Raw genomic sequence first — 26,180 nt, forward strand, 5'->3', positions numbered from 1 at the left:
TCTCTAAAACTTGATTTGCTTTTTTACACTTTGACACATTAATATTGTTGGGTTTGGCACGTGATTATGATTAATATGATGGGAGAGGTATAAGATATATTGGAAAATATCTTCTCATATGATTTTAATGTATAAACATATACCATAAAAATAGAATTATTTTAATTTAAAATGACAAGTATTATCATAGTTTAAACAACCTGGCTTGCAATTCTATAACATTAACCACTTATAAAAAAATACAAAAAATTATCATTTTAAAAAAACTATTGTTCAAGTTTGTTCAATGTTAAAAATTATTACTAATAATCATTTTATCTCTAACGTACACGAATGTTTATACATAATAATAATAATAATAATAATAATAATAATAATAATAATATTATTATTATTATTATTATTATTATATATTGTTAATTTAATACTATTGTTAATTTTATAGGATAACAACTAGATGGAAAATATTTGTAAATATTATTTTTATTATAAAAAAAATTCATTTCTCTTTTTTAATTAATAATTTTATTGTTTTGTTATATTTAATTGTTTATCAAATTATAGAATTATATAATCCTAACCTTAATTTCTGTTAGTATTGTTAGCAAAAATTAATTTGTGGTTGGCATTGACATTTAGACCAGGTAGTGTGTGAGGAAATGAGAGTGAAGATGTGTAATAAAAAAGTGATTACAGTGTCTTGAGTGCAAATAAAAAAAAAATCCAGTAATATCTGAATTCTCTTTCCAAGAGCAGTCCTGGAAGTGCATGTTCTAATCGATTATGGGTTAGATAATCAATTATAGAATGCACATTATCTTGCATGATAGTTGATCATTTGATTCTCATAATCGATTATTCAATCAAGTTTATAATCACAGGAAAACTTTTTTTTTATTATGTGGTTGTTTTATCAAGATGTGAAGCTAAAGCTGCAAGAAAATGGCAGGAGAACAAGGTAATGAAGGTGGACTCAGAAGTTCTTGGAACCAACTCGATGCGTTTCCAAATTGCACGAAAGAAGGGTTGGAGCTACCATGGACGTAGAAAACTTTGTATGTTCAAATAATACCATTGTGCTTATGTTTAAAGATGATGATTGCATCTCCAAGAGGCTCAACAGTGTCGTTGTTTACTTATATTTGCAAGTTTTTTTTTTAACAAAATGACTCATTTTACTGTGATTGGTGATGTGGAGTTGAGTAGATTTTTTTTTATGACAGAAAATATTTGCAACTATTGATCAATAAGGACGGATTGCTTGTGTTAGTTTTGCAATTTATTTGAATATGTAAAATTGGTTTAGAGAAGAAACTTTACCCACATCAAAATCTTATAAGAAATGAAGTATGGAATTAAAGAATACTCTCTTGAAAAGACTTGTAATCAAGTTTTGCACAAGAAATGAAATATGGAATTAAAGAATACTCTCTTAAAAAATTTTGTAATAAAGTTTTGCACGTGAAAACAATTCTCATCTTATTTTAAATTAATTTCATTAATTAAAATATCTTTTATTTAACTAATCATTTATATTTTATTTTAAATTAATTTTGGGCCAATCATATTTTAACTTAAATTAATTTTATTAATTAAAACATTTTTATTTTAATTATTCATTCACATCTTATTCCAAATTAATTTCAACCAATTAAAATTTATTTAAAATTAATATTACCCACAAGGACAAGAGTATAATCTTACAACTTTCAAATTAAACTTTTTTGAATTTTTCCTTCATTTTTCATCAAATTAAACTTGATTTCTCCATTTTTTTTCTTATTTCCATCATTTCGCATTCCGTCAAGTGTAATTAATTTGATGTTAAATGATATTAAAAGACACAAGATTGTGTTACATTATTTTAAAATCTTTGTCTATGAGAGTTCATGGCTAAAACCACGGGCGACAAAACAGACTAATCTGATTCGTCGATTTGACTTTGGCCTACTTAAAATAGTCAAACAAAATCCGACACACCGACAGACTGAGTCGCCAATTTCAAGAATTTTTTTTTTTTTTCATAACGTCAAAGTTTAGGGATTCAGAGGTGTATTAGAAATAATTTAAACAAATAAAGGTCAAGGCAAAAAGATGATCAAACAATTCAATCGAAGTGAAAACCTCTCTTATTCTTCTCTTCATGTCCCGGGTGAGTGCATGTACTCTCTCACCTTGGGAATAGGTATCTTTTGAGGTAAGTGCATGTACTCTCACCTTGGGAACAAGTATCTTTTGTGTTCAAGGGTTGTTCGTAAATCTCGGAAACTACACAAGCCAATTCAAGCTTAACTCTTTCTAAAATAAAGTCTTGAGGTAGATTTAAAGTTATTTAGTAAAAGAAGAAACCACTGAAAAAAAAATGATGAAATGGTTATCCTAAGTAATATTAATTCAAAATTGAGTCAGAAAATGGATAGCAATAAGAGAAATGAGTTCTTTTACATATAATTTAACAAGTAATTCATCAAATTAGTTTGACATCTTTTTACTTTTTCACCTAAAAATTAACCTATTAACAACACTCTAATCAGATTAAGGCTCTAACAGTTTGCTAGTGTGTCCTCAGCAACTGAGTAGCACCTTCAAGTAAGGTGAGATCATAACTAACCAGAAAACATAAAGATAATAGAAAATAAATGTAGTCCAGATTTTACTATTGAGTACTCCCTACAACTTATGTCTGCTGTTTTAATACCTTTGTGCTCTCAGCAGGTAGAATGTACTCCGTGTTCCTTCATGAAAGGAACATGTACCAGTTCCAAGTTACATACAAACTGTATACATCAAAGAATAATGGAGCAATTCACAACTTGTTAGAAAAAGAATAATGGTAGGTATGTTGAGCGGTAAATCGATAATCTATCCTGCAAGTTGTAATCATGCTCTCTCCTCGTCTTCCATCCGAAAGGTATATCCATTTTCATACACATGGAAGGTACACTTTGTAAGGCTATTGCAAAATTGAAGTGCAGTTAAAACTAAGTGTTTTTCCCTACCTGACCTTGTATTCACTTTAATTCAGGTTTCATAGTTAGAGAAACTCTATAATCTCTATGGTGTATGAAGCAAAACTCATGCAAAATTGTCTAGCAGAAGTTTGCTGTACTATTTCCAGATTTTTCATCAAAGTCTGAATTTGGTTGAGTTAATTCCCAGTTGAAGAAAATCCCTTGGGAAGACGATTAAACCATGCAGAAGGAAGAATACCGCTCTGAGAAACCAAATATACTATGAACGCAATATAGGCTGTCGTGCAGGAGCAGGCTAAAAGACCAAGCATGACGCCATTCACCTCAGAAATGAAGAAATCTAACAATAGATACCCATTAATCACTATTATCAGTCCAGCAACAGTCCATGCTACTCTCTACAAGTATAAAATAAGTAAACTTTAGTATGGAAAAAAAGAGAGAAGAGTTTGTAATCTTGAAATCAGTATACTTAACGAATATGGTATTTGCTCATTGTTTTTCCTTAAATTACTTCTTCATCAACCCAATTCCCACAAAGAGGCCCACAAGCACGTGAATCTTTTATAGGAAAAAATCTTGTGCAGGATTTTCAATATGATACTTATGTAAATGGAAGTCAATATGTAGCAATACTTTTCCTTACAGTTATGAGACAATTCCTTAAAACTTTAGGAATCCATGAACTCAAGCAAGGAGCTGTATAAATTTTCTATAGAAGAATGAACTGAAATTAAAACATCTCCACATTACACTGCACAGAAACAGATCTTGAAGCAACTTAAATTCATGTTTGCTGATCATTTCTGTTGCAGAAATTCAACTGGAGAATTAAAATATATTTTTAAATTCACCTTCACATAAAAATCATTGAAACCAAATGCACCTAAGAAGAAAAACAAGAAAAGAAAGTGGATAGAAGCAACTATAGAGAAATATCAGGCATCAACCACGTTTCACTCTCTTAAATATAACTGGCAGATCTATTTCTAGTTTTATCCAGCAAACAGATATAGATTGTTATTGAATTACCAACACACATCTTAAATAACTTTAGATTTGACAATCAGATTGGGCACTGACTGTCAAGCCTGACGGACAACCATCCTTAACAACAGAAAAAGATATATTTATAGCTGCAGACACAAACCAAAAACATTGGACAGCTTTACCTTTGTTCCCTTACTGAAACATAACTTTGAACCATGAGGGAAGTTGCTTCAGGTAGATCTTATAATTAACAATCAATAAAATGAAAGAACAGTTAGATGATTAACTAACCTCAAGAACAGGTCCAACTCTAAAGGTTCCCATGAGCTGCTCTTTGGAGACCAATGTGAGGAGGGGAATCAAAGCAAAGGGAATTTGCATGGACTGAAGCACATTGAGCCATTCATTCAAAATGTCCAAAGAGGCTTCTGATCTATTAAAAACTATAGCTACAATTATAGTTGGCACAATTGCAAAACTTCGAGTGATCAATGCTCTCATCCATTTCTTTAAACGAAGGTTGAGGAAACCCCCCATTATGAATTGGCCAGCGTATGTGCCAGTGATGGTGCTGCTCTGGCCAGCTGCCAATAACCCAATTCCCCATATATAAAGAATAGGGAAAACTCCTCCTCCATACTTTTCTTCAAGATATTGCCCTGCATTGACCAGTCCTATGTTTTTTGCCTGCTTTGTTCCATAAAAACCTTTAGCAAAAACTGTTGTGACAAATAGATTGATCATGAAGGAGACTGAAAGTGCAGCTGATGACTCGATTGAATAGTAGTTGAGAGCCTCCTGTACCCGACCTTTCTTATTAGGATCAACCTTCCTTGATTGAACCAAAGCAGAATGCAGGAATACATTGTGAGGCATGATGACACAACCCACAACACCCACAGCTTGACGAATTGTTTTTGAGCTTAGTCTCGGAACCAAAATACCTATCAAAAGGAACAAAAACAGTTATATTATATCCATGGACTATGAAAGGCTAGGTATCTTTTAACTTGTGAAACACCAGTGAGAAGGGCAAGCTAATAAAGAACACATGGGTCATATAAAAAAGTGATATTTCAACCACAACATCAGATGAAATTTACCCATTAAAAGCTCTTCTCTATTAGGTCTTGCATCAGCAAACATCCAGGCAAAAGAAAGACCCATAACAGAAATGAGAACTGCAAAAGCAGCTTCCAACTTCCTCACTCCATAGTTCTCGAGAAATAGAAAGAAAAAGCTGTTCAACAACAGAGAACATACCACAGTTAAAACACGTTCCGACGAGAAAATGGGAAGCTTGCAAGGAATTAATGAAAGGGAACAATATACTACAAACAAGGGTACATATAATTTGTAAGAAAAGTAACAAGAGTAAAATAAAATAAAATCCTCCATCAACTAAAATGAGCTCGTGAATGCATCAATTAAAAATAAACATGTAGAGAAACTAATTTGAAAAAGAAAACTAGAATTAAAAAACATGAAATCAATACCTAACAAATAGCCGCTTAACATCATAAAAACCACCTCAAAACTTGACTGGTGGAGTTCAAAGATCAAGAATTTGAATAAAGTTGTATTAATAGAAAAACGAGATAAAAGGGTAAAATTAATCAAACTTTTTCCAACAACTAAAATTAGTTTTGAATGCAAGGCTCTCTCCAAAATTTGAGGTAAATGCATTTCAGGTATATAAAAAATCCTATCGAAACATGAGTTATATGACACAGGAGTTAGCAACAGCAAGGAGGGATACCAGTCGGAAGCAGTGATTAGAACTCCAACCCAGAGAGGGAGGACGCCTCGGCTAAGAATTTGGATGGCGATGGCACTTCCAATGACCTCTTGAATGTCGGCGCCAATCAGGGCCAGCTCGGCCATGAACCAGAGCACAAGACGGGCCCAATGGGGATACTCATCCCTGCAGAGCTCGGCGAGGTGGCGGCCCGTGGCGACCCCGACCCTGGCGGACAGAAGCTGGATCAAGAGGCCCATGACGGTGGCCCACATCAAGAGCCAGAGGAGCGAGTAGCCCGCGATGGCCCCAGACTGGAGATCCCCCTCGAGATTCCCCGGATCCAAAAAAGCTATGCTCATCAAGAACCCAGGCCCAGTGAAGAGCCACAGCTTCTTCCATGAGAAAGGAGGAACAGTCGCATCGTCCACTGTGTCAAACTCGAAATCCGCCACCAGGATCTTCTCCCCCGCTTCGTATGCCACATCTTCTTCCGATGATGACGATACCGCTCCTGCTTCCTCTAGAAGCCGGTTCGCCTCCTCGTCCTTCTCCTCTTCTTTCGACCCATCTTCTCGCGACGGAGCACTCATTTTCTGATCAAACTTTCCGGCGTGCGCGGGCGACGGAGGAAGCCAGTTCGCGGTGGCCTGCTACCTGCTACGTGTGCATACTCGACGCACCTATTTATACGGATCTATCTACCGTCTGGCCTAGCAATGTGTCCCGCGGCTAGTTACTCTCTACTCCGATCCTAGATGCAATCGTTCGGATTAAGCTAACATCGTAGCGACACGTCACAATTGCAGGGTTTATTTTCGTCGTTTCTTCTTGCATCTTCGCGTCTGTGGCCGTTCGATCATTTATTTCACCATCATTCTTTTCTTTTGTTTTTTATCTTGATCTTCTCTTGTCAGGTGCGCGGTTATTACTACAATTTATACAAACACTTCGAGTCCCGTATCGTATCTGACTTCTGGTTTTTCCACCAAACATGGTGCACTTCAGGTCTCCTTGTTGACATTATTTTTGTTAATGATTATTTATGTTGTTTAATTATAAATTACTGTCATAAATAATATAATTTTTAAAATAGTTCGGTATTAAGAAAGCTAATAGGAGCATTTTGGACTTTTTATTTATTGAACATTATTTCTTCGTAAAACATTGATTAAAAAATAAAAATTAACTAATATATAATTACTTTGTTGTCATTCATATTTTACATCTTCATAAACTTTCGCATGTCATGAACATAAACATAAAAATATCTAATATTAATTTTTAGAATCTTTTGATAAGTTTATTAACAAGATCCATTATACGTTAGGATCTTTATAATTATATATTTATATTTTTGTATTTTTAAATTAATATTTAATAAAATAAAATAGTATATTATTTTTCTATTATACAATCTGTGAGAAGATCCATATATTTCAAATTATACATAAGAATGAAAGTTATTTACTCTATTTTGTAATTTTTTGTGGAAAGTATGTGTGCAGTTAATAATATAAAGTTTTGTTCAAAACTGTTAACAGAATCTACCATTTAGCTGAGTTTTTTCTTATACTCAGACTGTAATATGAGCTTAATTTTCAATTTCTTCTATTGGTCAGAAACATATAGACTTTTTTAAATAGATTTTCAACAAAATTGGACTTATCTAATACTAGAAAAGAGTGTTTATTCCCTGATGGATTGAGGTGTAAGAAAATGTGACTGTATTTAACATTTATATAAATTATTAAAAGGTATTTATTGACTAGTTTTCAATACTTTCGAAAGTGTTTTTGGACTTTTCAAAATAAGGTTGAGGTGTTTTAAGGACAATGAAAACTTCCATGAGATCTCTGACATCTCTAGAAGGCGTGTGGCAATCGTGAAATGAAAATTGTATTTTCTTGAATGGAATGATGTTCAAGAATTTGGAATATATAAAATAAACTTTAAAAAGATGAGATATTATTTATAATTTTTTTTTGAATTTTTTCATATAAAATATTTATTAAATTATTATAATTAATTTTATTTAATTTTTTCTTTTCAATAGATAATAAGATTACATTTTTTTGAAATATTGTTAATCTTAAGCTTGAGAAATTTTTTATTGTTAAAGTGATTAATACTCAAATTGTTAATACTATTTTATAAGTTATATATGTATTTGAAAAATAATCTATTATTTTTATATTATTAATAAGAATGTTAATTGATTTATATTTTTTCAAACTTATAATTTCTCGTGAAGATATTTAATTTTAAAAATAAATCAAGTCCATCAATATCTAAAAAATTATCATATTTTAAAAAACTTTCAAGGTTTATTCATTTATTCTTTAAAAAATATAATCTAGTAAATTTTTAACACTAAATAAAAAATAAAAAATATCTTAATATATTTTAAATTGTTAAAATATACTTTAAATTGACTAAACAATTTATACAAAAATATATGATTATATATATATATATATATATATATATATATATATATATATATATATATTACCACTAAGTATTTATATTCTAAAATTTATTGGAGTAATTTTAGTTAGGTATAATTACTGATTTGATCTCCTAATTCTTTATTTTAGTTCAATTTTGTCCTATATTTTTGGTTGGTTCAATTTAGTATCTCAATTATTTCAAAGGGTTCAATTTGATCATCTTCGTTAGGTTGGAGTTAACATCGTGTCCGTACAAGACACGTGTCAAGCTATTGAATTTTTTTATTTTTTTTTTAATTTTAATTTTTTTTAATTATAATTTGTCATGTATCAAGTTACTGTCCTGCCACGTGGTAGGAGTAAAACTTGTTTTCCTTTTATCATTTTCTACACTTAAAAAGTAAGATAATTTAAATATTTAGGTGTGTGATTTGATGTATAAATTCAAAACAATTATTTTAATATGTATATAAGTTATAATTAAACTTATTTATTAATTTAGTCTCAAATTGGACAAGACAAAATTAGATGATTTTAAAGAATTGGATACTAAATTGAATCAAAAATTTTAATAAAAGACTAAATTAAAAACAAATTTTATCACTGTCATGACTGTAAACTGTCACGACAGTAACTGACATGTAACAAATTGTAAATTTAAAAAATAATTAAAATTAAAAAATTTTACAGCTTGACACGTGTTTTGATGACTGTGTTAACTTCAACTTAACGGAGAGATCAAATTAAACTCTTTTAAATAATTGAGATACTAGATTGAAAAAAAAATGTGGAAACCAAATTAAACTAAATCAAAAAACTTAGGAGAAGAAAAGAGTAATTATAACTTTTAATTATATAGATATAACATTGGGGGAGCCAAAATATGGTGGCATTGTAGTGTAGTGTTGTCTCTTGCCACAATACTGTTTAAAGAAGACAATTCCAAAAGGTAAAACAGTGTGATGAACTGAAAATACAGTCTTCCCTAGTTGATACTGAGCATTTTATGGTTGTCTGAAACTCATGTCTCAACAATAATCCATAGAACAGGTGTTCTTTGTGGAAGAAGATCGAAAGTCCAACTCCAACCATTACACATAAAGTTTTGATTTTGGCGGTTTTGTCTGTAGCTTGTATTGTAGCATCTGCAACCATAACACCAGCCATCAGATTTTGATGAAAAAGCCAAGTGGGGGCCATCCTCATACACTTTCACCGGTTCCCTTTTCTGATTCTCTATTATGTACCCGTGCTTTTATTCACCTGCAAGCTCAGAAAATCTACACCAGAATTTTTGTTACTCTCATGATGTGAGAGTATTATGAGTTAAGAGGGTTTGTGTCAGACTGCAAGAGAGAAACATGACATCTGTTTTCCACTCAGAACCATGTTGGAGTCATTGAAAGGTGAAAGAACGACTGAAGTGAAAAATTGGCATGCAATAGTCCATGTGAACAGTTGCATCACCATTTGAAGCCACTCAACTAGTTTCCTTTGTAGACCCTTTTGGCAAACCACTCCATACACTTTATCCTCGGAATATTTCTTTGGAGATTGAAGATTAAAATTCCACGAATAGGTGTGAACTTTCTATCCTTAATTCGAAACATGTTATAATCATTCATTTCCTATCACTAGCTATCTCTTGGCTGTGGCCACAAACTGATACAAGGTTAATAGTTTTTGGGTCAAACCACTGTTCCCAAGTCATAAAACTAGTTGTGGTTTATGTACCATGGTGGCTCCAGCAATCTGACAAACAATGTTTTGGTAAATTTCAGCTTAACAGTTTATTGCAGAGGATTCCGATAAAGTATCAGGACAACATGGAAGAGTGAGTATACAACTTTCAACACAAAATGACTTCAAGGGCCAGGACTATATCATAGGGTAGAATATTTCTATACAAAGTGATAGACTTTGATTTTGAAAGAAAATTGACAAAAGCTTTTTATGGCGGAATAAGCTATATCATGCTCGATATAGATAAATTCGTGCCCTCACTCATGAATTACTGCTCACTAAAAATGATATTAGTTCGCAGGGAATACTGAGCTGATGCCAAATCCGAACAAAAATCTGTCTTGGAAGTGACTCGGAGTTCCTTTATTCTCAGAAATTTCTTTTACAAAAATGCTTTTAAATAGTTTAAGGGAATAAAAGTACAGCTTTTAGTTCATAATTGTAACAAACAAACGCAAAGCTATTCATGGTTGGACCAAGAAAAAAATACAGACTTTTTATATAGTAAAAAAGCATTGTTGTTGAGAAGTAGCATATTTTGTTAAATATAAGTGTCAGTTACGGGTAAGAACAAATTTATCTGTGTGAACTTATGCCGAAAATATGGAAAGAATATATAAGAAAAGTACATTTTTTTGGTTGCTTAGTTATGCCGAAACGATAGTTACCCATTTCCCCTGCAGCTTCAAGCAAAAAATAGAAAATAACATCATTCAATCTCTTCACAAAACCCACTCCCAAAGTCTAATTCCCAACCAAATTTTCCCAACTATCTACATGATCCCTCAAATCAAATCACTAAAAGACACATGTCTGTAAGCCTAAATGATAAACAATCTTCTTACTTTGTGAATAAGCCTTCGGCATATAGGACACACTTTGCTCTCCCCATCGACAATCCTGCAAAATGCACTCAAATGTGAATCTCCTTAAATTTGTATAAACTGAAACCTATGAAAATATTCAGTAGTGAGTACCTCTGTGCACAGTCATAGCATGTGGCACAGTGTCCACAAGGAACAAAGAAGCTGTTGCGTTGTTCATCATAACAAATGCAACATAATTTTTCATCATATAACTCCTCTGACGAAGAGCTACTATACGTTCCTGAATTTTGTTCATCATCTTTTGCATTTGTTCCATATGACATTCGATTTTCCTCCACTCGCATCAATGGTTCAGTTTCGGTGTGTGTTGCAACCACATTACTTGTTCTGTATGTAACATCGATTGTAACATGACTATGCTGCTCAGCATCATCATAAACTCCAAGGACTTTCAGAATCAGAAAAACAACAATCGCAATAACTCCTACACGCAAAAATGCGGCATCTTTAGCAACAAAAAGTATATATAGTTCGACCAAAGGATTCAGAACAGAAATTTTAATCATTGTACCTAGAAGTAATATGTAGACAAACACACGGGCCACTAAAGAAATTTCAACATACGATATCCCTTCTCCCTGTAACCAATCGACGTAACAATGTATTTTTGAATTACTTCGGTGAAGATCTCCAAAGTTAAATGAGTCAGACAAGGTTTCTTGAGCCTTACATTGTCGGCTGCCGTAAGAATAATATAATGAGTTTCTGGGAAGAAAACACTGAGCCTACAAGGTCCATTTTCAGTGGAGCACATCTTCTTGGCTTTGGTGGTATCATATACCTTTGCTGAAACATTAACTTCCATAGTCAAGAATATGTTCTTTGCATTCATGTTTAGAACCCCAATGTGGTATCTATCATCTTCCTCAACCAAGTATTCAGCTTCTTTGCCTAGCAATGTCCACAAAAATCAAAATGCCCTCCTCTTTCAAAATTTTCATATACTTAGCAAATCAGAGATAATTGGGCGAAACACTAGAAAATAGAATTGGACATATTGCTGTTTAATTGGTAACAATTTCTTGATTGAAAGAAATAATGATGGTCGTAAGCTTTCTAAAAAAGGATTGGTTCTTTATAATAAAATCATGACAAGAGAGGAGCAACTTATAATGAAACAGTAAGTATTTGCCGATTCTAGTTGACTAGTAATATGACTAAATAGTATGGTAAATGAGAGTCAACTATCTTCTTTTAAATTAGTTTTTAATGTTGAGTTAAATTTTAAGATGATGTAAAAGTTTGCCTTAATAATTGTTAAACTTAACAAACAGGTTATCAAATAACTCAAATGAACAATCTTTGTCAATAATAGAGTAGGTTAAGAATGTCACGTTAATTATAAATATGAAATAGTGTATATAAGTAGAAGAGAATTTTGATATCATGATAAAAAATATAGCACTAAAGAAGTTTTTGACCCAATTTTCTGCTAAGACAGCTAATTCTGTAATCAATTACCATTAACAGTCTCTCGAAGAGAAATTGCATTGAGGAAGGTCGGCTGTGAATTCTGTAGTTGTTCAAACTTCATGTCTCCTGCGAAATAAGAATGATTCTTCAGGCAAACCTGAAATTCATACTAAAAATAATGTATAAAAAGAGAGACAGGCATGACCTTTAACCACCATCCCATGTAGCTTATCCAAACCAGTAGTAGTATGTTCTTCCCACCTAATACGGATGGTGGAACCCTGATTTAACCACAGAGAAATCACCTGAAGTTGAAAAGTCAATTTCTTCAAAGACATTCTTCTGGGTGATTGCTTCAGAACAAACCAAACCAAACCAAACCTTGTAACAATGTTTACCTTGTTTTTATACGGTTCAACGAGGAAAAAATCCGACGCCGTCCAATTAGTTTGGGAGCTCAACTGGGGCTTCTTATTGAAAGTGTGAATAAAGACTTGATTTTTGTCCTTGGTTGACACTTGAAGCTGCTTCACAAAAACAGAACTGGTTGTAATCAAACGGGATGAGACGGGACCAAGCAAGATAAGGGAATCCCCGTAATATCCATAACGGAGTGTGGCTGAAACTGCAAAACAGAAAAAAAAAAAAAAAAGGCAATGCGTGAGAAAGAGTGATGAAAGGAGTGAGGGAAGCATAAAGAAGATGAAAAAATTACATGCCAGAAATCCAAATGGCGAGAGGAGGCAGCATCCACGCATGTTGCCAGCGGTGAGTCTGAGATGGTGCAGTGCGCGTGGGTGGATGTAACAGAGCCATTGATAAAATTCAAGATAGCACCATTGAGGTTTGCCTGTTCTTTTATGAAGCTAAACGTTAGGTGTGGTGCGAGTGATTGGCTGGTCTTTGAATTGCTGGTATCAGGCATGCATGTTGAACGTTAGGTGCTACTTACTATAACTTTAATTACTTTCCACATCAACTACTTCAATTCTGCATTTCTTTTATTAATATTCTTCTTCAAGGGTAAACACAATCAAACGCTAAACACTGACTGACAAAGATTTTAAGTAACAGTACAAACTGATAGTAACCGTGACGACAAACAAAATACATGTCTTTTACGTGCAAACAGGAAAAATGAAAACACACGCTGATATGCAGATAAGGCGGAGAAACCTATAATTGAGATATGATTGACAGATGATGTAAAAGTTAAAAGCTGAAGAAGAAAAAGAAACGCCAATATATATTATAGTACAAGAAACAAAATATTTGGGTTTTGCAGTGAAAAGGTTTAAAAGCAAGTAAAAAGACCGTGTCTATGAAAAATATATAAAAGATAGAATAAGACAAACATTTCTACAAGAACAAAAAGGGAATAACTATTTTGTGTAGACTGGCAACAAGGGTTGGTAATTTCACCTGTCTATGTTTTCTGAACAAACTCATTTTTTACCGATTTTGTTTTAAATTTTTTTATTGTTGAAAATACAAATAAATTTTACTGTAAAAAAAAATTGTAAAAAATTACTTATCTTTTTTTTAAAATAATTTGTATAAAATTCTTTTCGCAACAAATTTTGTAAATAATACTTACAAATTTTATAATTTTATAAAAAATAATTATCCATGAAAAAATTATCTACCAATTTAAATTCTTAAAAAAATATATATTTTCTTACAATTTATTTTAACAAATTTGTAAAAAAATTCATGTAATATAAAATTTTTGAATAATAACTCTACCAAAAGAAAGAGTAACAAATGTGAAAATATCATTAGTGAAAATAATATGACTCCATGATTATAATAACCATTTAAAAATTAACATGACTCCGTGATTATTTCTATCCACCTAGGTAAAACTTTTGAAAGTTAATTCATATAATTATATGCACAAAATTCTATATTAATAAAATGTTGACACAAAATAAAAACTTATTCTGATTATAATCGATTATAAGAATAATTAATCATTGAAATAATATAATTTTGCAATGATCTCAAACACATTTAATATGAAAAAAAAAACTTTAGAGAAACACTAAAAACATAGTTCTTGCAAATTACTTATACAATATAAAAAATAATTCAGTAAAACATGTTAGGGTCTCTTTCTTTTTCAGGCCACAGCACCATCAGTTTCAACTTCCAATCTTCCTTATTAGTAAGAACAAGTTCTTATCAACAGCAAACTTAACACAATGAGAAGCATGTCCTCTCAGCATCATCTGAAGTCCGCCAAATGATGCATATACCTCCCTGGTGCAAGAAAAAAAAAACTTGGTTGAAGAATTGACCAATCTGTAGGACTATGAAAGAAAGAAAAATATGCGCCATCATACTGTGTTTGCAAAGATACGAGATTCCATTAAGTAAAATGTAAATAACATTCTAATCAAACTCCATGAAATAATTAGACAAACATAGCGCTTACAAATATGCAACTAAACTATTTCTCTGCTAATTCAATTTGATGTAAAACACGATTTGATTGAACATCCTAGATCCCCAAATGATACTTTTAACAAGAACAAAAAGAGTAAAACACCAATATGGAAAAAATGTACGTACACTTCAAGCTCCTCAGGTTTTGAACATCCCTCAATATTATACAGCCTTCCATGCATGATGTATTCAAACTTGTCTTGAATTGACACCGAGCCATCCTGGACAAAGATCAATTCAGTGTGAGGCCAGTATTCACTACTTTGGTGACAAATATAAATCATTGAATTTAATTTAACAGATACCTTTCACATACTTACATATTACCGTAATATGGTAGTTAAAGATTGAAACACACTGCTAAATTTCTCTTTGTTTATTCTGACACTAATCATTAACCATCTATAATTTGTTTAATACCATACAGGCGTTACAACTATTTGTTCCAGTTTCTAAGTAAGTGCATTTGCACGCAGATGACTTTCAACAGTCACTTTGTGGACCTTTCTCCACATTCAACTACAACATGACTTGTATTTTCAAAGTATGGAAGGCATTTAATTTAATTTAACTCGGTGCCTTTTCGTTTGAATCTACCCTAACCAGTTCATGTTGTTTAGTTAGCACCATCAGACAGTGCCATCCCATAATATACGTAACTGAGTGACAATGAGCCAAATTGTGGCTAAGTCCACAAAATGATCAGGCAAAAAACAAAGCCTAAATAAGAGTTGGATTATGGAAGAGGTTTAAATAAATTGTTGAGTAAAGAGAACTAGTTCATATTGTCTAAAACCACAGTTAAGCACACCGAACTGTAAATGAATTAGTTTACCTTAGTATTCAAAACAAGTGAAGGAGACAAAGCCATTAAGAATCTTTCTTTTTCCTTCATAGGATAAATCTCTGTATTTACATCTAGAAGCATGTACATATCACGCTTCTCACTCCGTGCCACAATCCGAGAAACTGCAAAAAGATAGCTACGATACTGTAAATGCTAAAAGAACTTTGTCTAGCAAATATTATTCATAACATAAGATCAAATAAGTTTGTCAACTAATAAAACTAGGTAATAACATAGGCCTACTATCCACCTAAAGTAACAACTAAAGTATAAAATTATTGCAAAGCTCTATCATGGTCTGCCATAACCTGAATACCAATGTTTTCATAATTAAATTCTCCACTTGTACCCGGTTCATAATCATTTGTTAGTAGGTGAGCTTTACTGTTGGAGCCAAAGCAAAATTTTATTCTCCTTAATTTTCTGAAAAGACCTCAGTTCAATATGGTTTGTTTCATATATTAAAACTTCTAAAAAAAAAATAGAACCTAGCATTTTATTTATCTATCTGAAAACCCATAATGATTTTGGAAAATAATAAGAATAATGTTCTAGCCAAAACTACTGCAGTGCTAACATAAACAGAATAGAGCCATAGTTTCTAATAATCAATGATTCTTGTTGAGACAACTTTTCAAGTTCAAAATCATACAGCAATTTCATCTTTAAAAACATGAAAATGAAATGATACAAAGAAATAAAAGGTGTCCATACCCTTGTCATACTTTTTACCATCCGGATCTAGAGTCTCAACCATGAAAATATCATCAAAAAGAAGTTCATTCATCTTCTCTTCCTTCAAAGCCATTTAGTTTCAGTTATCCAAACTCAAGAGCAGAGCAGTAGCCTGACACTGAACATATTGAGATTAGCACTAGAATTCAAAGGAAGAGCATCTTTATGTATGCCTAAAAGAAAATTTAGATGTATAAGCATTAGAAAAACCACAATGGCACTACTGTGATATTCAACCTCGTGGCATCTCGTCACAATATTTCATATGTCAAGGTCTGATTAGACCATTCAAGAAAAATAGTAAAACACTTCAACAATTACAAATTGCAACATCCCAAAAATTTAATCTTCCAACTTCCAAACCAGTATGATAATTAAATCCTAATTACAGATATGAATACAAGGCATTATGGTTTATCACCACTCTCCAGTTTTCTCCAATTTTTGCTCTCTCAACAAATAACATAAAATATAGTGAAACAGTTGTTATAAAGATAACTTTTGAAATTGAAAAAAACTACAAATGAGGTTCTTGAATTGTGCTTTTTAGAATCCATCTGACTTGTGCATAAAGGCGTCAAGGGATTCTATATAGGACAAGGAGTGGTAAAAACTCCTGACCTGGGGATGATCTTATGATCCTATATGCTCCTACTAAAATATTTTTACAGTTATGCATTAAAGCAACATAAATGTCACTTTAAAACAAATGAAAAAAAAAAAATCACAGTTGTGATGTCACAGCATAAGATTCGAATTCAAACATACAATTTCTTAATAGAAAGTTGTTTTACACAGACTAATAACAAAATCCCATTCAGAGGTTCAGCCTCTTTGGTTCAAAAGAAAATTTACAGAGACCCTTTAAAAAACCACAAAAACAATAATCGAAATGGAATAGAGAGTGATTGAGTAGGTGAGACCAACCAAGAATAGAATAACTGTCTTAGTTATCCGCAGGTTCAATAAGCGGCGGCTACCCGAGGCAACAGCGGTTGTGAAAGAAGAAAAAGGTTGAGTGAGGGCAAGATATACAGATTTTCAACTAGACTCTTTTTGCTAGAGAGAAAGCTAAAATAAAAAAATCTTCACTTAAAATATTTTGTATCTATAAAATTAAAATATATTTACCTTTTTCAGTTGTTTATTTTATTTTATTCTTTTTTATATTGTTCACTTAAAATATATTTACCTTTTTCAGTTGTTCAATTTATTTTATTTTTTTTATTTGTTCATTTAAAATATGTTTTATCTTTTATTTTAAATCTGATTTTAGGTTTAAAAAGTGTGATAATATGCTTTATTTTTATTATATGTGTTACGTGTTTATTTTCATGATAACAGAAAAAAACAAAATAATTTTTACTGTAATTCTTAAATAAAAAATATGATTAAATTTATAAAAATAATTATGAAATAAATATTTTTTATAATTTATTAATGTAAACTATCGCTATCTCGCTTACATATAAATATTCTTTAGATATGTACAGTATTATGCTAATAATTAATGATATCTGTAGATAATTATAATGTAATATTGTAATATTATTAAGTTAATATTTAAAATAAATTTATATTTATTAAAAATAAAATACAATACTTTTTAAAAAAGAATAATTAATGAAGGAATAAAAAAGTAATTGTTAGTATAATTTTATGAAATTAATATAAAAATAATAATTATTTTTTATAAAATGAATAAATAATTATATTATAAAATATAAATTAAAAATAATTAATTATGAAAAAAATATTATATATATATATAGTTATAAAATATATATTATAATATTATAAACAGTTAATTAAATATAAAACAATAATTATAAATTTTAAAATATAAAACAATAAAATAGATATATTAATAAAAAAATGGTAACTAATGCATGTATTAAAAGCTGTTATAAAAAGAAAAAATATAATTTATAATTATAAATAAATTACATCATGTGAAATTTAAAATTTGATTTTTTTATAGTTTTTAAAGAATTAAATATAATTTGATCTCGTTATCTTTGTCATTAAGAAAATATTTTATATCCATAGCCTTCTACCTATATATTATAACTTTAAATGTTTTCATACAAAAATATACACACAAAATATTTTATAATAAAAATAAATTGGTACCTAGACAATGGGGCTATGACTATGGAACACAGGGACTAAGAAAAGTTTGTTAATTTATAAAGATTGAAAAAACAAATAAAAATGAAAACAAAGTTATTCTGTCACATTCTCTTACTATATATTAAATGAAATAATTAAATAATTTAGGTTAGCGCCTAAAAAAATACTGAACTTTTTATTCATATGGCTTCCGCGGAAAAGAAGCCCGCCTTCCCCGGTTGCGCGCCACAGGGAATTTTTTACTTTCAATTCAAAACATTTGTCCAAGTAAAACTACATGTTTGAATTTAGAACCAAAGTGAAAATCCTCAAATTTTCAGACACACCAAATCATTTTGGTTTTCATTTGAAAACCCGCTCTTTGTTTTGTCTACCCATCATATATAAATAAACATTATGGCTCTATCTCTTCCTTACCCAGCACCCCATCTTCATCTTCTTTCTTTCTTCTGTTCTCCAAAATAACAACACACAAGAAACGAGATGGAGACGCGTGCAGCTGCAAAGAGAAAGGCAACCGCTGCTGCTCCCATGGTAGTGGTCGAAAAACAACATCCCAAAAGGCAGCGTGTTGTGCTGGGTGAACTTTCAAATCTTCCGACTGCAACTCAAAATCAACGCAAACAGAAACTGCAATGTAGGAAGAATCCGAATTTGAAGAAACCATCTCCCACAGAGTCCATTCCCTCTTCTTCCCAGATTGATCAACCTTATGTTTCCGACATCTATGAGTATCTTCATGATATGGAGGTAATTCTCATTCATCAATGTCTTTAAAGTTTTAATTTTGCCCAAGCTGACAACTTGGTGATCTTGGATGTCTGTTTCAAATTCTGAATTTCTGATTTTCAGATGCAGAGGAAGAGGAGACCAATGGTTGATTACATTGAAAAAGTTCAGAGAGAAGTTACTGTAATCATGAGGGCAATATTGGTGGATTGGCTAGTGGAGGTAGCTGAAGAGTACAAGCTTCACTCCGATACCCTTCATCTCTCTGTTTCATACATAGATAGATTTTTATCAGTGAATCCTGTTAGCAAGTCAAAACTTCAATTACTGGGTGTTTCTTCCATGCTAATTGCTGCGTAAGACATCATTTCCTTGTTAGTTTTTGAAGTTTGCAACAAATGTTCAATTTGAATTGTTTAAACATCACATTTGCATTCATTTTTTTATTCAGAAAGTACGAGGAAGTTGACCCACCGCGTGTTGTTGCTTTTTGCAACATTACTGATAACACATACCACAAGAAAGAGGTAAATTCCTTAACTGTCTCTTTTATCTGTTATTGATAATACCAAATTATGTCATTATTTTTCATTTTTTGTGATCTTTATTTTACCCTTACTCTAGTTACATGGGTGCTGGTAATATATAGGTTGTAAAGATGGAAGCTGACATACTCAAGTCTCTAAAGTTTGAGATGGGAAATCCTACTGTGAATACCTTTCTAAGGTAAGGGGATATACACTTTAAATGTAAATATGAATATTTAGCTTTTATTGAAATAACATTGAGTGTTCTCATTGTTTCAGGAGGTTTATTAATGTTGCTTGTGATAACCAAAAGGTGAGTTAAATAGTTCTACTTATTATTTTTCATTCTCTTGAAAGCTTTATTGTGTTGTTACTAATTGTCGTTATCTTATTGTTTCCAGGCTTCAAATTTACAGTTTGAATTTCTAAGCTGCTATCTTGCAGACCTAAGTTTGTTGGACTATGATTGCTTGAAAATTTTGCCTTCCATTGTGGCAGCTTCAGCTGTATTTCTTGCCAGGTTTATCATTGCTCCTGAAGTCCATCCTTGGGTAAATGTCTAATGTTATAGTGTCATTTTAGAAGTATAAAATGTTAATTGTGTTCTAAGGGATTAAATGTTGAGAACCTTTTGCAGAGTTCTTCATTGTCTGGATGTTCTGGTTACCAACCAGTTGAACTGAAAGAGTGTGTTCTCATCTTGCATGACTTGTATTTTTCAAGAAAGGCAGCGTCTTTCAAAGCTGTTAGGGAGAAATACAAGCACCACAAGGTACTTATCTTTTTCATTTATTATGATATACTTCAATTATGATTTGAACAAATTGAGTGACTTGAAATTTTCTGCTGGAACAGTTCAAGTTTGTAGCAAGATTGCCTTCTCCTCCGCATATACCAAGACATTACTTTGAAACTCAGTGATGCCGTGGGAGTTCCTTCATAAAAAAGAAAAAGAAAAAAAACTCAATCAGAAAAGATATCATTTTTGTATAGTGATTTAATTTGATGGAAGTTGGTATCTGTTAAATGTTACTTGATATGGCATGTGTCCAAAGGTTGGTTTGTTTGGCCATTATTTTGATGTCCTTTCTTAGAAAATACATTAGTAAGATTTGTATATATGATCTGGAAGAGCAATAGGATAAGTTTAGGTACCACTGTTCAGTCACCTTTGCCTGAATCATCAAGGAAAAATGTGATGGGTCGATTAACAAGATGCAAAACTTTTATGTGCATTGTTATCACTGAGCCTTTAAGAATCAAATGTGCAAATTCATGATCTGGATACTACTGGACACAGTTGCGTGTATTATTGTTGTAATTCTGGTTCAATAAGGAGTAAAATTCACAAGTTCATCCAAGAGAACTCTCAGGTGAAGTATCCGGTAATGGACATATGAGTTTGTCTTAATGAAAAATTCCTCTGAATTTTGAAAGATTTGAACAAAGTCGTATGTGAAAGAGGAATTTGAGATCTTGCCTCACATCACTGATTCACATGATGATGGTTGCAATATCGAGGAAGACGGCAATTCAATCAAGAAAGCAGCAGTTCTAAGCAGAATACGAAGAGGATGGTAGAAGTTTTGTACATTGGAGATTAATATGTAATCACTGAAATTAAGGAAGACCAAAGGGGAAGGTGTTGAAATTTCTAGAGATGTGAAGGAAATACATATGTATAATTTTTAAATGGTTTTATTTTTAAATATTTTGTTAAAAAGAATGGCTTTTAATTTTTGTTAGTTGATAGTATTTAAAAAGTTATACTAGTGTATCTTTACACAATTTTTGTTTTAGTTGATAGTTGTATTAAAGATGTGGACAAAAAATAATTCTTTTAAATATTCATTGAGAAGCAATGGTGTCAAGAAAAAATTTGGTTTCTCAATTGAAAAGTAATAAATTTGACTGATATCAATAGAAAAGGGTTCGAATATAAATAATTTTTGAAAACTACAAATTTACTATTATATATTATTGGTTTGGATAAAAAAAAACTATCACAGAAAATGTTTCAATCTATCTACGCGTCTTATCAAACCTTATAAAAGAAAATCTTCACCATGAGGGATTATTTCTTTTCTACACAAATATCTTCCAATTTTACTACTTTTTAAATTTAAATAGAATAAAAGTTTTACTTTTTTTCTTTTTAACAACTATTTTTTTTAATTTAAATAATTGTCTATAATAAAAAAACAGTTGCATAATAAAAATTTCACTTATTATAAAATTATAAAAATAATTTATTTTTATAAATACCTATGACAAATATTTTTTAGCTTTAAAACTATTTTTATTAATAATTTATAATTTAACAATTTTTTATTACAGTAAAAAAATAAATACACATGCACAAGTGTTTTATTTGTATCTAATTAAGAGAATAATCTCCTTTAATTAAATTAATGATAAAGAAAATTATATAACATATATATAGTATCTCTAATTATCTTTTCTTTTCTTTATATATAGTTACCTTATTTATATAAAATAATTAAGTGAATCACGTGCCTGAAAATATAATCAAATATTTGATTTGGGTTACCCGAATTATCCTCATTAATATTTTTCATTTGTAACACTAAATCATTTATAACTAATGATAAAAACTAAAACAAATTAAAAAAAATATTAGAGAATAAAACAAAAGTTAAAGACAACTCAAATAAATTCATATTTCACATACTTGAAACAACTTTGAGCCTGTAAAATATGTCACTTTGAAGTTTAGGAAAAATAATATAATTAAACATATCTATGAATAAATAAGTTTTGAATCTATTTTAATAATATTATATAAATATGGTAATGAAGGAAAATATATTATTATAATGTAATTTGAATAAATAATTTATATATTAAATAGTAAGATCTACTAAAAATATTTTTGTATATAGATTATTGAGTATTAAAATGTATTTTAATAGAAATATCTCATCTCACACGACACCTGTATTTTTTCAACACAAGCCAAATTGAAAGTTGAAAAGCAAAACACTTTTCTTTCCTCTGTCTATTCTATATAATCACCCCAAATCTTAAAAACTTTTCGATCCAAATTAACCACACTCAAGGAAAGAAACAATGGAAACTCGTGCAGAAAAGAGAAAGTCAAATGTCATGGCCTCAGTTGTGGTGCAGAGACAACATCCCAAGAAGCAACGCGTTTGCTTCACTCAACCTTCCAATCTACCAAACTTTGCCGAAACTTCTAGTCTTTGCGAAGAGAAACTGCAATCTCTGTGGAATAATGTCAACCTTAAAAGATCAAATTCCAGGAACAACTTTCTTCCTTCCTCCCAAATTCATGAACTTGATGTTTGGGACATCAACGAGTATCTTCGTGCCTTGGAGGTGACTATGTTTTTTTTTTTTTAAGATTAACAAATTCTTAATTTTTGTCAAAACTTATCAGTTTAGTTTTTTGATATTGTGAGGTGTCTGAATTCTCTCCTTGTTTGTTTCTTGGTATGCAGATAAAGAGAAGACCAATGGTTAACTATATTCAGAAAGTTCAAAGAACAATTACCTCCAACATGAGAGCAGTATTAATGGATTGGTTAGTAGAACTTGCCGAGCAGCACAATCTTCTCTCGGATATTCTTCTGCTCTGTGTGTCATACATTGATAGGTTCTTATCAGTCCATCCCATGATTAAGTCGAGGCTTCAATTGTTGGGTGTTTCGTCCATGTTCATTGCTTCCTAAGTTTTTCATGTCCATTCTTAATTTTGCAAAGGTTGTTTTCCTTAATTTGTTTTAGCATTACAATTTCTTTCTCACCATACATTTAGGAAGTATGAGGAAGTTGATCCACCCAGTTTGAATGAGTTCTGTAACGTCACTGATAACACCTGTAATAAGACAGAGGTAAATATGTTATTTTTGTGTTACTAGATTAAACTCTTGTTTCTTATTTTTTGATTATTTCTTCCTAACTTTGGTTTCCATGGTTGTTGATGATAACCAAGATTATAAAGATGGAGGCTGAAATACTCAAGACTTTGAATTTTGAGATGGAAAATCCTACTGCAATCACTTTTTTGAGGTGGGAGTTTTATATGCAAATATGAATATATAACTTCCACAAAATAGAAGTAATTTGATTAACTCTGGTTATAATATCGTTTCAGGTTTTTTTCTTGGGCTGCTTCTGATAATCAAAGAGTAAGTTGAATTGGTTTTCTCATTCTTCTTGATTGTCTCAAGAACTATTTGTGTTGTTTACATCTTTTTTTATATTTCAGACTCCAAATTTGAAGGTTGAATTTTTGGGCTGGTATTTTGTTGAGCTGAGTTTGTTGGATTATGATTGTATAAGATTCTTGCCGTCTGTTGTAGCAGCATCTGCTTTATTTCTAGCCAGATTTTTGATTGATCCTGAAGTGCATCCTTGGGTAAGTATATGTTATGGATGATGATAGAATTTTAATTTTAAAAGAATAAGCTAAATGTGTTTCAAGTAACTCAATTTTGAGAACTTTTTACAGACTTCTTCCTTGTTTGAATGTTCGGGTTACAAACCAGTTGAATTGAAAGAGTGTGTTCTCATCTTGCATAATTTGCATTTGTCAAGAAAGGCAGAATCTTTCGAAGCTGTTAGGGAGAAATACAAGCAGCACAAAGTGATTATTTTGGCATTTCTTTTGTTATAATATACTTCTATTCTCTTCATGACAATTTGAGTGACAAAATTTTGTCTACACTTGAATAGTTCAAATACGTGGCAAATTTACCTTCTCCTTCATATGTACCAAGTTACTACTTTGAAGACCAGTTGCATATGAATGATCAGCAAACGTTATGTACGATTGACAATGTACATTCCACTCCATGAAAATTTCAACCTTGTCACTGTATTTTTCTTCTGACATTGATCATCATTATTGTGGGAGGTAAATATTTTCATACCATTTATCAACTTGTGTTTTGAAACAATCATATATTCTGCATAATTAGAATTTGTTTTCATGTTGTTTGCAGTTGTTCGAAGTTATTGGATTCAGAGTTTGTGCAATTAGAGATGATACAGTTTGCAAATCTGCAACCCTCTAGGATCAATGAGAATTTCTATCTTTTATGGCAAAAGCTTTCATGGATAGGATCTGTAGTTTTTACAGCTATGAATACTTGTTTAGGAGGCATGCAGAAATATTTTGTTCATGTTTATTTTTTGTTCACTTTTGAATCCATGATTTTAATTATTAGGCTCTGGTTATTTGATTATTTTATGCAAACTGCATTAAGGGGTTAATGGCTGCATGATCGTCAATGTCTGTGTTCCCATTGTCTATTTGTAAGTGAAAAATTAGCATCGTTTTAGTTCTGGTGATTGTGATTTGCAATAACAAAATTTTCTAATCTTCTATGTCAGTTATCTAGAGAGTTAATTTTATATCACAGGTCTAAAAAGTCGACATAAATAAAACAAATTTATGTTGGTTGTATCTGACGAGTTCAAAATCATTATAAGAAACATATTTTAACCATCATAAAAATTATTCTGGCACTAGTATTATGTACTTAAATATACATATACTGGTATCTTAAAAGATCAAATATTTTATTAAACTAACTATTAATTTTTCTTACATGGATAAAAACACTTATATTAAAAAATTCTTTGTCAAAATTTCAAGAAATCTATTTAAAAAATTCAATAGTAATTTTTTTAATTTAAAAATGAATGACTATTATAAATACCAGTGAAATCAGTGTTCACTTTTTTTAATTTTAAAAATAAATAAAAATATTTTTCAAAATTTTATTATAAATATTTTATTTATTTATTTATTTTATAAATAATTTAAATTAAATTAATTTGAAAAAAATAAAAAATAAATGAAACGGTTAAATCTAACAAAATGATTATTAAAGATAAAAATGATAAATAATTATTTTAATTTTAAAAAATAATTATTTATTAAAAGATAAATTTAAAAATAGAAATACAAGATCAAAATAGATTTCTCTTTATATATATATATATATATATATATATATATAAAAGATCTTTCGAACATTATTAAATAAATTTAAATGAATTTAAGTGGGTTATTAATACTTTCTAATCATTTATAGATGTGTTTAGGGAGTTCATTTACTGCTTTTTAAACCAAAAGTTGGCTTTTCCTATGTAAGTAAAAGAGTTATCCAATTCTAGTTTTGTGATCTTTTAATTCAAAAGTTGTAAATAAACATTTATTGGTAACCATATTACTATAATTAGATTTATCAGTATAGATATCTTAAACCTTACACATATCTTCATTTACACGTTAATTACATATATTTTTATACAATATAAAAAATTTATTTGTATACTCTAATCATATTTTTGAAACGTCAAGAAGAAACTCTTTACTCATGACAATTTTATAACCACAACTCTTTCTCCATGTACATACAATTTGATATATTTTTGTAATTTTTTAGTACAAAATGAAATGAATCAATTAAATAATATATTTGAATAGTATTGATTTGATGCCGTGAACTAAAGTGGCGCGCCCTCACCCGCCCATAGAAAAACAAATCTTTGAACTGAATACACAGACCCA

General features: G+C 30.6%; 5 protein-coding genes across 14 annotated transcripts; 2 read left to right on the plus strand and 3 right to left on the minus strand.

The window, feature by feature from the left end:
- Nucleotides 1–2,626: 2,626 nt before the first annotated feature.
- Nucleotides 2,627–6,533, minus strand: LOC114163979 (metal transporter Nramp2-like). Of its 2 annotated transcripts, none has more exons than XM_085667060.1 (4): nucleotides 5,722–6,533; nucleotides 5,066–5,202; nucleotides 4,254–4,906; nucleotides 2,627–3,312 (listed from the first exon to the last, which is right to left on the minus strand). In XM_085667060.1, the coding sequence occupies exons 1-4, from the start codon at nucleotides 6,291–6,293 to the stop codon at nucleotides 3,292–3,294; spliced, it is 1,383 nt and encodes a 460-aa protein (XP_085523186.1). In that variant the 5' UTR covers nucleotides 6,294–6,533; the 3' UTR covers nucleotides 2,627–3,291. The 2 variants fall into 2 exon arrangements, with proteins under 2 accessions (XP_085523186.1, XP_027904202.2); XM_028048401.2 differs by having other exon boundaries at nucleotides 2,627–3,370; nucleotides 5,722–6,509.
- Nucleotides 6,534–8,971: 2,438 nt separating this feature from the next.
- On the minus strand, nucleotides 8,972–13,304 carry LOC114162616 (RING/U-box superfamily protein). Of its 8 annotated transcripts, none has more exons than XM_028046564.2 (9): nucleotides 12,916–13,304; nucleotides 12,595–12,821; nucleotides 12,402–12,477; nucleotides 12,245–12,322; nucleotides 11,454–11,674; nucleotides 11,295–11,361; nucleotides 10,874–11,207; nucleotides 10,742–10,796; nucleotides 8,972–9,298 (listed from the first exon to the last, which is right to left on the minus strand). In XM_028046564.2, exons 1-9 carry the CDS (start codon nucleotides 13,010–13,012, stop codon nucleotides 9,245–9,247), a joined length of 1,209 nt encoding a protein of 402 aa, XP_027902365.1. In that variant the 5' UTR covers nucleotides 13,013–13,304; the 3' UTR covers nucleotides 8,972–9,244. The 8 variants fall into 8 exon arrangements, with proteins under 8 accessions (XP_027902365.1, XP_027902367.1, XP_027902366.1 ...); XM_028046566.2 differs by having other exon boundaries at nucleotides 11,454–11,569; nucleotides 12,402–12,501; nucleotides 12,916–13,303; XM_028046565.2 differs by having other exon boundaries at nucleotides 12,402–12,501; nucleotides 12,912–13,300.
- An 849-nt stretch (nucleotides 13,305–14,153) lies between these two features.
- On the minus strand, nucleotides 14,154–17,291 carry LOC114162669 (DNA-directed RNA polymerases II, IV and V subunit 8B-like). Its single transcript, XM_028046623.2, has 5 exons — nucleotides 17,154–17,291; nucleotides 16,206–16,344; nucleotides 15,480–15,613; nucleotides 14,771–14,865; nucleotides 14,154–14,458 (listed from the first exon to the last, which is right to left on the minus strand). The coding sequence occupies exons 2-5, from the start codon at nucleotides 16,297–16,299 to the stop codon at nucleotides 14,341–14,343; spliced, it is 441 nt and encodes a 146-aa protein (XP_027902424.1). The 5' UTR covers nucleotides 16,300–16,344; nucleotides 17,154–17,291; the 3' UTR covers nucleotides 14,154–14,340.
- A 1,473-nt stretch (nucleotides 17,292–18,764) lies between these two features.
- Nucleotides 18,765–21,382, plus strand: LOC114162348 (putative cyclin-A3-1). The gene is made up of 8 exons (XM_028046205.2): nucleotides 18,765–19,109; nucleotides 19,212–19,444; nucleotides 19,540–19,615; nucleotides 19,738–19,814; nucleotides 19,895–19,928; nucleotides 20,017–20,166; nucleotides 20,253–20,387; nucleotides 20,471–21,382. Exons 1-8 carry the CDS (start codon nucleotides 18,843–18,845, stop codon nucleotides 20,534–20,536), a joined length of 1,038 nt encoding a protein of 345 aa, XP_027902006.1. The 5' UTR covers nucleotides 18,765–18,842; the 3' UTR covers nucleotides 20,537–21,382.
- A 1,246-nt stretch (nucleotides 21,383–22,628) lies between these two features.
- Nucleotides 22,629–24,950, plus strand: LOC114164363 (putative cyclin-A3-1). Of its 2 annotated transcripts, none has more exons than XM_028049003.2 (9): nucleotides 22,629–22,975; nucleotides 23,098–23,252; nucleotides 23,415–23,490; nucleotides 23,592–23,668; nucleotides 23,754–23,787; nucleotides 23,868–24,017; nucleotides 24,111–24,245; nucleotides 24,335–24,515; nucleotides 24,604–24,950. In XM_028049003.2, the coding sequence occupies exons 1-8, from the start codon at nucleotides 22,706–22,708 to the stop codon at nucleotides 24,455–24,457; spliced, it is 1,020 nt and encodes a 339-aa protein (XP_027904804.2). In that variant the 5' UTR covers nucleotides 22,629–22,705; the 3' UTR covers nucleotides 24,458–24,515; nucleotides 24,604–24,950. The 2 variants fall into 2 exon arrangements, with proteins under 2 accessions (XP_027904804.2, XP_027904805.1); XM_028049004.2 differs by having other exon boundaries at nucleotides 22,630–22,975; nucleotides 23,098–23,180.
- The last annotated feature ends 1,230 nt before the right edge of the window (nucleotides 24,951–26,180 follow it).

The sequence above is a fragment of the Vigna unguiculata genome, chromosome 9, assembly GCF_037176805.1.
Source record: "Vigna unguiculata cultivar grain cowpea cultivar isolate G323 ecotype 2 chromosome 9, ASM3717680v1, whole genome shotgun sequence".
In the NCBI taxonomy this organism is placed as follows: Eukaryota; Viridiplantae; Streptophyta; class Magnoliopsida; order Fabales; family Fabaceae; genus Vigna; species Vigna unguiculata.

Bases quoted from the DNA above. Each gene is read 5' to 3' on its own strand.
- LOC114163979 (XM_028048401.2), bottom strand. From the start codon at position 6,293: ATGAGTGCTCCGTCGCGAGAAGATGGGTCGAAAGAAGAGGAGAAGGAC. The intron at 5,203-5,721 runs GTATCCCTCCTT...GTTGTTGAACAG, and splicing joins CTAATCACTGCTTCCGACTG to CTTTTTCTTTCTATTTCTCG. The intron at 3,371-4,253 runs GTTAGTTAATCA...TTATACTTGTAG, and splicing joins GAGTTGGACCTGTTCTTGAG to AGAGTAGCATGGACTGTTGC.
- LOC114162616 (XM_085666323.1), bottom strand. From the start codon at position 12,954: ATGCGTGGATGCTGCCTCCTCTCGCCATTTGGATTTCTGGCATGTAAT. The intron at 12,502-12,594 runs GTAAACATTGTT...TTTCAACTTCAG, and splicing joins TTGAACCGTATAAAAACAAG to GTGATTTCTCTGTGGTTAAA. The intron at 11,208-11,294 runs GTACAATGATTA...TTTTGCGTGTAG, and splicing joins TGTCTACATATTACTTCTAG to GAGTTATTGCGATTGTTGTT.
- LOC114162348 (XM_028046205.2), top strand. From the start codon at position 18,843: ATGGAGACGCGTGCAGCTGCAAAGAGAAAGGCAACCGCTGCTGCTCCC. The intron at 19,445-19,539 runs GTAAGACATCAT...TTTTTTATTCAG, and splicing joins TCTTCCATGCTAATTGCTGC to AAAGTACGAGGAAGTTGACC. The intron at 19,815-19,894 runs GTAAGGGGATAT...TCATTGTTTCAG, and splicing joins ACTGTGAATACCTTTCTAAG to GAGGTTTATTAATGTTGCTT.
- LOC114164363 (XM_028049003.2), top strand. From the start codon at position 22,706: ATGGAAACTCGTGCAGAAAAGAGAAAGTCAAATGTCATGGCCTCAGTT. The intron at 23,253-23,414 runs GTTCTTATCAGT...CCATACATTTAG, and splicing joins TGTGTGTCATACATTGATAG to GAAGTATGAGGAAGTTGATC. The intron at 23,669-23,753 runs GTGGGAGTTTTA...ATATCGTTTCAG, and splicing joins ACTGCAATCACTTTTTTGAG to GTTTTTTTCTTGGGCTGCTT.
- LOC114162669 (XM_028046623.2), bottom strand. From the start codon at position 16,299: ATGGCTTTGAAGGAAGAGAAGATGAATGAACTTCTTTTTGATGATATT. The intron at 14,866-15,479 runs GTAAACTAATTC...ATCTTTGTCCAG, and splicing joins CACTTGTTTTGAATACTAAG to GATGGCTCGGTGTCAATTCA. The intron at 14,459-14,770 runs GTACGTACATTT...TTCTTGCACCAG, and splicing joins AAACCTGAGGAGCTTGAAGT to GGAGGTATATGCATCATTTG.